Raw genomic sequence first — 10,485 nt, 5'->3', positions numbered from 1 at the left:
ATGCCAAATTCATTTTAAAAAAAACAAATAATTTTGATTTGGGTTTCTTGTTCCCTCCTCCTTTCCCATTCTGCCTCACCCCTACTCCTCCCTTAACCTTGTCACTTTCTTTCTCTGCAGATGAACCCTTTCCTACAAACCTAAAACCAATCGAAACCATTCATACATAACATCACATAATCGAGTTATTATTTTTCCCATAACAATACACAATGGGTGACAATAAACGCAAAAGAGGTCGCAAACCCAAAAACCCGGAAACCCTAGAAACCACCGCCACCACCACCACCACCATCACCGCTACCACCACCGTCACAGACGACCCTGCCCCCATTAACGACGACGACTTCTCCGTCGGAAATGTTGAACTCATCGACAACGGCCCCCCTTCTCAACTCGGCCGTGGCCGTCGTGGCCGACCCAAGAAGCACCCCACTATTCCCGAGAAGCCACCCGCAGGCCGCCGCCTTACCCGCTCTGACAGCAATGGTGCCGTCCCGACGGTCCCGACTCCGGTTGAAGCTACACCTATGGATGCGGACCCTATATGGGAGAGATTGTCGACGAGGGTGTTGCCTTCGATGGATTCGGTGGTGAAAGTGTTCTGCGTTCATACAGAACCGAACTTTTCGCTTCCATGGCAGAGGAAGAGACAGTATAGCTCTAGTAGTACTGGGTTTGTGATAAGTGGGAAGAGGGTTCTCACCAATGCACATTCTGTGGAGCATTATACTCAGGTTAAGCTCAAGAAACGTGGTTCTGATACTAAGTATTTGGCCACTGTTCTTGCCATTGGAACTGAGTGTGACATTGGTAACTAAGTTCTTTTTATCTATTATTTGCTTGTGTTTTCTTTTTTTGTTTATCCTTTTCTTTTTATGTATATCAATCAAGTTGGAAAATTTATTAATGTTAGTAAGCAAATTTAGTTTTGTATTTGTGATTCATGGGACATTGGATTGGGACATCTTCTCTTATGAGAAAATGCATGGTAGTTTTTGCAAAGGCAATACTCAAGTTCCATTTTTTGCGAGGTCCTTTACAGGGCTTCCTCACGCGGTTTATGTGATACGTAAGTACCACTCAATTTGAAAGGATCATTTTATTGGAAATTGTAAGTCCGATGATGTTGTATGTGACAGAGTGTTGGGCTGTCAAGAACCAACACAAAATTAAAATGTAGGAGAGACGAGGATGTTGCATTGAATGCGTGGTAGGACTAGGCGGGATAGAATTAGAAATGACAACATTAGAGAGAGAGTTGGAGTAGCACCTATAGTAGGTGGTTTGGACATGTAGAGTTAAGACCTGTAGATTCTTTAGCAATGGGAGTAGATCAGATGGGGAGTAGTCAAATCATTAGAGGCAGAGAAAGACCTAGAAAAGCTATAATAGACATTATTAAGATTTTTTTTTTTTTTTGACGCAATTAAGAAAGATCTAGAGATTCATGAGTTGGATAATAATATGGTATATGATAAGAGCATTATGGTGACATTTGATTCATGTAGCCAACCCCACTTAGTGGAATATGGCTTGGTTGTTGTTGTTGCTACTTGCTAGCTTGATTATTGCTCACTTTGAATTTTATGTATCATATTTGTTTGTGAAGATTGAATCATTCCATGTATGAGTTGTGGGTGAGGATCAGAAGTCAAGCTGTTCTATTTTTTATTAATCCTTGCTTGATTATTGCTCACAAACATTTTTAATTTTATGCATTATGTTTTGTTTGTGAAGACCGAATGATTTTATGTATGAGATTTAAGCTATGATCAGAAGTAAAGCATAAACTTGAATTGAATGTTCTAACGTTGAAGAATAGAGGAGAAACATTGTAAGGCAATAATAAGTGAGGGTACCTGCATATGGTTATTATATAGAAGAGATTATAATATATTATACATTTTATCCTCAGTTCTATTCATTACTGACTAATAAACTGGATTTATCAAATGAATTGAATGTAGTTAAAAAGTAGTTTGCTGATATTCGAAGATATATTACATGAAACTAGTAAACAGTTATAGAATCATACAACATCAACGGTGATGTGAATAATTTGTGTGGATCCTTCTCATTATATGCTTTGGCTTTTAGCTAATTATAAGAAGGTTATTATGTTATGAATACCCACGTGGATCGAGTCGTAGGTCTAGATGCGGTATAATCTTTCAACTTGTGTGATGAAAGCAAGAAGTAGACCCGTCCTTGCAAAGCCCTCCTAGATTCAAATAAATTTTACTGAATAAGTGATTTCTTACTTGTTTATTCCGATACTAGTCTTCCTTTTTTGAGGCTATAAATAATAAAGTGATCCCAAACAAACTACCCGTGATAAGGATACTTCAATCGGAATTTTATTGAGTTAAAGAAATAAAAATCAAAACTATAACCGATAAGGGTTCTGTTATGCACAATCTTACCAATATGAAGAAACTTTAAATTCAAATTTAAAAGAGATAAAGTAACCCTAACCAGCAAATCCTAATTAAAATAAATTTTAAAACCTGAAATAGTCCTAATCAGTAATTCAAGATTTAAGCTACCGTCTTCTTCTTTCTCTGGTGCTATGTAGTGCGTCCTATAACGTATCATGTTAATTTTGTGATATAGCGGCATGAATTTCAATAGTGGTGTTGCAGCACACTGTAGCTGGTGGCTTCCTGCTACACAGGTTACAGTGTTTTTATGACATGCCTGTTGTCGCTCTGTGGTTTGGTATCAGTTATTTGGAAACCCTCCTCTGTTCATCTTTGACAATCATTAATGGATGAAGCAAGCCTTTGTTCATTTTGGCCGTCCTCACAGGCTTGTGCCCACCACTGATTGCTGGCCATTATGGGAGCTTTCGTGGGCTCACACTTGTTGGTGTCCATTACTATGTTTTTGAACACTTGTATGTGCATAGCATAAATTATTTATATTGGATCTATCATGTTCATTATAGAAGCTGCCACCTTGTTATCAACTATTGCTATAGCATTTTTGTGGTCTAACACCACTCCACGGCCTGTGCCGCTATCCCGGATTGGTTGCTGAACTTCTCATATGATTTCTAGTTAATGTGTGTGTTTTATTTTACATTTGCAGCCATGCTTACTGTTGACGATGATGAGTTCTGGCAAGGGATGTCGCCTGTGGATTTTGGGGAGTTGCCTACCCTTCAAGATGCAGTAACTGTTGTGGGCTACCCAATTGGTGGAGACACTATCTCTGTGACCAGTGGCGTTGTATCACGTATTGAGATTTTATCTTATGTCCATGGTTCCACAGAGCTTCTAGGTTTACAGGTTTGAATAATTGATCACCCACTTTCATCAACTAGTGGTGGCTCATTTAATGTATCCTGGTTTTCCTTCATCAATTTTGTTTCTTGCAGATAGATGCTGCTATAAATTCTGGAAATTCTGGTGGACCTGCATTTAATGGTAAAGGAACCTGTGTGGGGATAGCATTTCAGTCCCTCAAACATGAAGATGTGGAGAATATAGGTTATGTCATTCCAACGCCAGTTATCATGCATTTCATCCAGGATTATGAGAAGAATGGAGGATATACTGGTAATGTGGTTGCTGTGAACTAAGATGTAGAATTTTACTTTTAAATTGGGTAGCTGAGCATCGTAAAATTTAAGTATTGAAGTTTTATCTGCTTAGACCAAATTTTCTCATTTTTCTGTTATAGGATTCCCTATTCTCGGGGTTGAGTGGCAGAAAATGGAAAATCCTGATCTACGAATGGCAATGGGCATGAAATCTGATCAGAAAGGTGTGCGCATTAGAAGAATCGATCCTACTTCTCCTGAATCTCAGGTTTTGAAACCGTCAGATGTTATCCTTAGCTTTGATGGGGTTGATATTGCCAATGATGGAACAGGTGAATATTTATGTTTCAGTTTCTTTATACGATCATGTATACTGTGTAGTTTTATTTGTTCAGTAGCTACTAAAACACCCCTCATGGGAGGACTTACCGGTTCTACATGATATCAACTATGATAGGAGCAAACAGTGTTAAACTTATACCTCTTTTAGACACAATGATAACATTCTTTCAGCATGTCAGAGCTCAACAATATGTCTTATGAATTTGGATCTTTTGCATATGCTGTAAATTCTGTGAATAAGAAATTGCATTGCAAAAGATCTTAATGCCTTGAACTTCAGTGAAGAGCTCCACATCGACAAACTATTTGAATAGAATCGGTGAAATCTATTCCTCTCCAGTCTCCATATCTGTCCATCTTTAACATTTGCTATTTGGATTAGTACCATGTTATGGTTTAGGTTTGTTCTACTAAATTCCGTTTATTTAGATATGAACAAGAGGAGACACAAAACTCCGGTATTGCTCATCGTCATAGTACATTACACAACCACTCCTAGATCTCATTATGCAGCTTAACTATGAAGTCCTTGCCTATGTTGTTCTCTGCTTTTTATGAAGCTTAGTTAACTAACCAGCTTGCTGCGGCCAACGTGAAATATATCAATGGCTTGAGTTTAACAGTCTGTTAATAAGGCTTTGTACTCTTGGTGTTTTTTTTTCCAGTTCCATTTCGCCATGGAGAGCGCATTGGTTTCAGCTATCTCATATCACAGAAATATACTGGCGATGATGCAGCAATCAAAGTATTGCGGAATTCAAATGTTCTCAAATTCAATATTAAACTTGATGGTCATAGAAGGCTTATTCCAGCACACAGCAAGGGCAAGCCTCCCTCATATTATATCATTGCAGGATTTGTTTTTTCAACGGTTTCGGTTCCTTATCTTCGTTCTGAGGTTTGTAGCACTATTAGTTTTTCGTAGAATTCTGGTTACGTTTTACTCAACCTCACAATATGCTTGCTAGAAGTTGGGTTCGTTCTAAGATGTTGTGACAATAGCAGTATATAGTCCTTGTAATATGCAGCTTTATATAGTCCTTGTTATATGCAGCTTTATATTTTACTTTACTTTTGGCTTTAATTTGTAAATTCATTAATACAAATTCGCTAAGCTTTCTTGTGGACCCATTCTTTTCTAACTCAATTTTTCATGTATAAACAGTACGGGAAGGACTATGAATATGAAGCTCCAGTCAAGATTTTGGATAAACTGCTGTATGCAATGCCACAATCACCAGATGAACAACTTGTTGTAATTTCTCAGGTACATTTCTTCTGTCAGTCTTTTTCTTTTTGCTGTTTTTGCTGAGTACCTTATTGTATCTGAGTATCTCTTTGACACATATAGGTGCTGGTGGCTGATATTAACATCGGATATGAAGAGATCGTTAACACCCAGGTTGATATGAGCAATGTTTCATATTTTTGTTTTCCATGTTGGACGCTGATAACTCTTGGCTTATCTACTTTATTATTCACTGTCTTCTACTCTCTGTATTTCTGAAGGTCGTTGGTTTTAATGGTAAACCTGTAAAAAATCTTAAGAGCTTGGCCGCAATGGTAGAGAGCTGTGATGATGAGTATCTGAAATTTGATTTAGATTATGAGCAGGTCCGTCTTTATTTCTCAATCTGTCTTGCGTGCTTAGAAAAATGGCTTTAAGCAACTCTTATTAACTAATCATCTATGCAGATAGTGGTCCTTCGCACGAAGACTGCAAAAGCTGCCACGCTAGATATTCTTGCAACACACTGCATTCCATCAGCAATGTCTGACGATCTCAAGTCATAGTCTTGTACATTCTGCATCTAGGTTGCTGCGTTTTCATGCATATTTTGGTTAAAATAGATGCAGATGTGTAAGCTTGACTTAAATTTTTGTTAGATTGATTCCCTACATGTTACCGGGAGCCGCAGAATGTTTTATTTTTATGTACTAATGCTTTTTGGGGATGATGAGTCCAGTTTTTGAAAGGGATGATAGATAGCTAAGTAGGATTTACGTTTGTCTTTCGTTATAATTACTGTATTATTTTTAATTATGAGGGCACCGAGCAACGTGGAAGAATTTTCATTATTCTCGCAGATGCGATACCTTTTAGACAAGCAATACAAAACAAGCTATACTCCTGAAAAATATAAATGCTTTCATAGCTGATGCTTGTTGAGTTGAATAATTGACAAAAATGAAATTAGTAGACAACAAACAATAATTTTCATGTAGACTCTAGTAGTGGGGCAGTCGAGGATGATGGCAATCCATCAACTTCAAGGCCTTTCACATTTTTCTCTTTGTATTGTGCCCACATTACTGTGTAAAATCCGATGGCGATTACTAGTGCTCCAATCACACTAGAAGTAAAGTGGAAAACAAAACAAAGTTAATGAAAAGCAGATGTTTGTAACATTTACATGTTTATGTGAAACGTTGATTACATTGAAATTCCAAACACCGACACAACAAAGAATCCATAACAACCATGGTTAGAGTGAAAAATGACAGTATTTTTGTTTCTTCATCTTTCAGCAACAGTGCATATTTTTATCTACCTGATGTTTGATAAAAAAAAAAAAATCCCCATCTTCGGGGTAAACAACATAGCAAACAAGATATTTTCCAAATGAGAATTACCTTCCAACATGGAGTGTTTCACCAAGGAAGGCAACACTCATAAAGGCAGCAATGACAATCCCAACAGGCTTGAACATGGTAACAAATACAGGTCCTTTCCTATCTATGCACCAAGTCAATACAGAAAAGTTCACTGCACTTCCAAAAATAGCCTGCAATATTGTTTTCACGTAAGAATGAGCATTGGTATAAACCCTCTATGATTTGCAACTTTAGTTTAGGTCGATACTACATGCTTACTGAATAGATTATAGCGATTAGCTCAATGTCAAGACTTAGATTCCAGGCATTTGGATCTTTGACTACAATGAGGGAAAGTAGTGTACATTGGATGGTTCCAAATAGGCAGTAGAATGCTACTATGGTCAATTGAGATGGATATCCTCTAAGAATTTCTGCCTGCAAATATGCTCAATAAAGTCAAATCAGTAGTCTCAGACATCATCATCACTAGAATCTAAGACCAAATCAGATATCTCACCTGAGCAATATTCCATATTGCAAGAGATAAAGAGGCAGTGGCTAGGAAGAGACCCCCAATGACCCAGTTACTGGTTTCTGCTAATAGAGACCAGAGTGGCTGCGATGTAGAGGGTTGAGTTTGAAAGCTACCAATGGGAGCACCCTTGTAAAAGGTCACTAGTAATGCTCCTAAGATAGACACCACAGTCCCCACAATCTTGATCTGGCTTATTGAGCTTCCAGCATCCAACTTCTCCATCCTACAATGGTTTTTGAAATAGTAAAATAATCAAACTGTTATACATAATTATAAGTTTGCGAAAGAACCACTAAACATGGACATGGTTGTTTATGTTTTAACGCATTATCAAACACATACTTTCAAACACATCTAGTTACCTGAAGATGACTGCTAGAACAAAAGTGATCGCCGGAATCAAGTTGCTCATAGCAGATCCAAGGGTGGGAGAGCTGTAGCTTATGCCAGTGAATGCACAATTCTGCATGATAGTTATGCTGCAAATTTCCAATGATCATGATTCTTCATTTCTATTTAGTAATTATCTCATAAAGGGATGGAAAATAGATACAATCATGTGATCGCTATTATAAACTCTTTTAGTTCTAGTATAAGTCGAATTCATGCAATCGCGATATAAAACCTTAAATAATCAGCCACCATAGTTGTGGCCGCTACACTATTACAAAGTTTTTTATGTTCGAGTATCAGTCAAATCATGAGATCACGATTTCAAACCTTATATAATACGACTAATGCAATGCAATTACATACATACCCGACAAGGCCGAGGAAGAAAAATTTGGCAAGAAGTGAGAAAGAAAGGGGTGGTCTTGTTGTCCTGTTGATGAGGAAAGAGGAAGGGAGGAGAATGAAAGTGGCAAGAGCATTGGAATAGAGAACAAAGATGAAGTGGTTCATTCCTTTAGTGGACATGGCTTCTTTACTTAATGTGGTCAATCCAACATCAAGAAACTCTACAATCACCATTGCTGCAAATGGAATACATTCCATCAAATACCGTTTCACTTCCATTTCTAAACAGAATGAGTCCTTTCTTCACTGTTGCTCTCAGACCAATAGCTTATTGATTATAGCCACACACACACTGTACTGTAGACTCCAGCAGTATCATCGTGCCACCTAACTTTGTAGGTCTGAAATGATTAAATGAATGTTAACTTCATTACATTAATATCACATAAAATTCAATGAGTTAATAATTGACAAGATTCAGTAGATTGTAAAATGTGAATGAGAGGTGTGAAGTTTTTCTTTTAATAAAAAGAGCAAGAAGGAAATTCTCATGTGTTCAAACGACACGCATCTCAAATTAGATGCGTAAAGTTTGTGTTTTAGTCTTTGAAAGAAATAAGTCACAGGTGTTGAGCAGTTTAGTTTATCAACTTTATAAAACAAAATAGCAAATTCATTCCTTAAACGTGATAAAACTAATTATTCATTACTAATTTATCCCTTCATTTCAATATACAGAATTTACGGAAATCAATCTGTTTTTATAGAAGTACCAATATATTTTTATTTGAACATAAAAGTATCTCTAAATTTCCCTCAAAAAAAAGTATCTCTAAATATATATACTATAATACTATTTTAATAGGTTAATATGTTTTTTTTTGGAGCATTAATAAGTTTTTTTTACAAAAGGTTAATATGTTTTTTTCTTAAAGTATCTCTTATTTTTTGTTTCTTTTATCTATGGTATTATTTTCTTGGTGTGCAAACATAGTGACTAATTTGTTGAATTGAATAAGACTATAATGGTCAGCAAAACTCAGTGTTTCTAGTATTCTTTTTAAGACAAGCAAATAATATACTTCCCCGTTTCAAACTTACTGTCCTCTTAGGTTTTTTAGAAAAATTTAAAAAAGTTAATAAAATAAAGAATGTTGTAATGTTTGTTTTTTTTATTTGTAAAAGTCATGGAATACATTAAAATTTAGGAGAAAGTCAATGAGTATTCTTAGGGCATTTGTTAAAATAATTAAGTTAGTGGTGTGTAATTATTACTAAGATACAAGCAAATATATACTTCCCCTTTTCAAACTTACTCTCCTCTTAGGTTTTTTAGAAAAATTTAAAAAAGTTAATAAAATAAAGAATGTTGTAATGTTTGTTTTTTTATTTGTAAAAGTCATGGAATACATTAAAATTTAGGAGAATGTCAATGAGTATTCTTAGGGCATTTGTTAAAATAAATAAGTTAGTGGTGTGTAATTATTACTAAGATAAAAGTGAAAATTTGTATTTCCAAGACAAATTTTTTACTAATAGATTCATAAACCAATGTCCTTAAAACACTTAATAAAACCCTAAAAATGATTTTAACATAAGATGTTCAAAGAATGGAAACAAGGATTACATAGAATGGAGTGGAATGCTACAATCTACAACCAAACCAAATAATCTTAAGAAGCTTAAACAAGCAAGTTGATTAATCCATCAATAATTTAAATCAAAAGATTTTTTTTTGGGTGATTGGCCTTAATTCACCACTAAACCTTTATTTTTATAAAAATAAAGGTTTCAATGTTATTTTCTACCTATTAATAAAGGGAAAACTTTTGTTTGGTGTAGCCTATTTTCTTTCCCAAATTATCCTTCTTTTTAATGAGAATTTCCCAATTTGCCCATTAAAACTGAACAGCAGTTTGGAAACTCCCCTCAAATCTCTTTTGTAAACCGTAGGTCTTTTACGACTGAGAGAAATAGGGCGAAAGAAAGGAGTTACGATCATCAACAAATCAGAGAAGGCCACAAGCGGACTTCTGCATACGGTAGATTCATTACTTTATGTGTTTTGTTATCTCTGTGTTCTCAATCTTTCCTTTCCTTCCTCTTCATGATTCTGAGGAATTGAATTTTCCATTTATGTTCTCAATTTATGTGTTTTGTTATCTCTGTGTTTTGAATCAAGGAAGAACTGTGAAATTTAAGCAAGGAACACTGAAGTGAAGATGAAAGTAAAAAGGAGTCAGACCAATGGATAACAAGGCAACATCATCTGTAATGGCGAAAGAACATGAGATGACCAATACAGGATACGATGGGTTGCATAACATTCTTATTCCCTCAATTGCAAACCAGACATTCCCTTTTTTATTAGTTTCTGAAATGGGTTTCAATGCTATGAAACCCATCGTAGTGCCGTCTGGACGCTAGCGTCTTATTGTTCAATGTGACTTGATTTTTAAATCACTTAATTGAATAATATGTTGCTACGAGTAGACCAAATAATCCAAATGCATGCTAACCAATTGATTCACAAACAATATTATTAGTTAACCCTGATATTTTCGCTAATGTATTATTATAAATGAAATGAAATAGTAATATATATATATATATATATATATATATATATATATATATATATATTTTTTTTTTTTTTTTGTTTTGAAGGAAGTAATATAATTTGTTTTTGTCACAATCGCTTAATTAATGTTGAGCAAAAAAGAAG

At 35.5% G+C, this 10,485-nt stretch overlaps 2 protein-coding genes across 2 annotated transcripts; one reads left to right on the top strand and one right to left on the bottom strand.

The window, feature by feature from the left end:
• DEG9 (DegP protease 9) lies at positions 1 to 6,078 on the top strand. The gene is made up of 9 exons (XM_085736044.1): positions 1 to 813; positions 3,094 to 3,293; positions 3,383 to 3,563; positions 3,688 to 3,879; positions 4,555 to 4,787; positions 5,055 to 5,156; positions 5,241 to 5,291; positions 5,399 to 5,503; positions 5,585 to 6,078. Exons 1-9 carry the CDS (start codon positions 213 to 215, stop codon positions 5,681 to 5,683), a joined length of 1,764 nt encoding a protein of 587 aa, XP_085592170.1. The 5' UTR covers positions 1 to 212; the 3' UTR covers positions 5,684 to 6,078.
• LOC146901768 (WAT1-related protein At3g28050-like) lies at positions 5,952 to 8,164 on the bottom strand. Its single transcript, XM_085736045.1, has 6 exons — positions 7,783 to 8,164; positions 7,385 to 7,501; positions 7,005 to 7,245; positions 6,764 to 6,922; positions 6,524 to 6,675; positions 5,952 to 6,243 (listed from the first exon to the last, which is right to left on the bottom strand). Exons 1-6 carry the CDS (start codon positions 8,037 to 8,039, stop codon positions 6,108 to 6,110), a joined length of 1,062 nt encoding a protein of 353 aa, XP_085592171.1. The 5' UTR covers positions 8,040 to 8,164; the 3' UTR covers positions 5,952 to 6,107.
• Positions 8,165 to 10,485: the final 2,321 nt, after the last annotated feature.

This window comes from Medicago sativa, chromosome 8 (genome assembly GCF_051527215.1).
Source record: "Medicago sativa cultivar Bolivia chromosome 8, Bolivia_mono, whole genome shotgun sequence".
Taxonomy (NCBI): domain Eukaryota; kingdom Viridiplantae; phylum Streptophyta; class Magnoliopsida; order Fabales; family Fabaceae; genus Medicago; species Medicago sativa.
The sequence above is the reverse complement of the archived record's forward strand: the minus strand, read 5'-3'. Positions and strand labels throughout refer to the sequence as shown.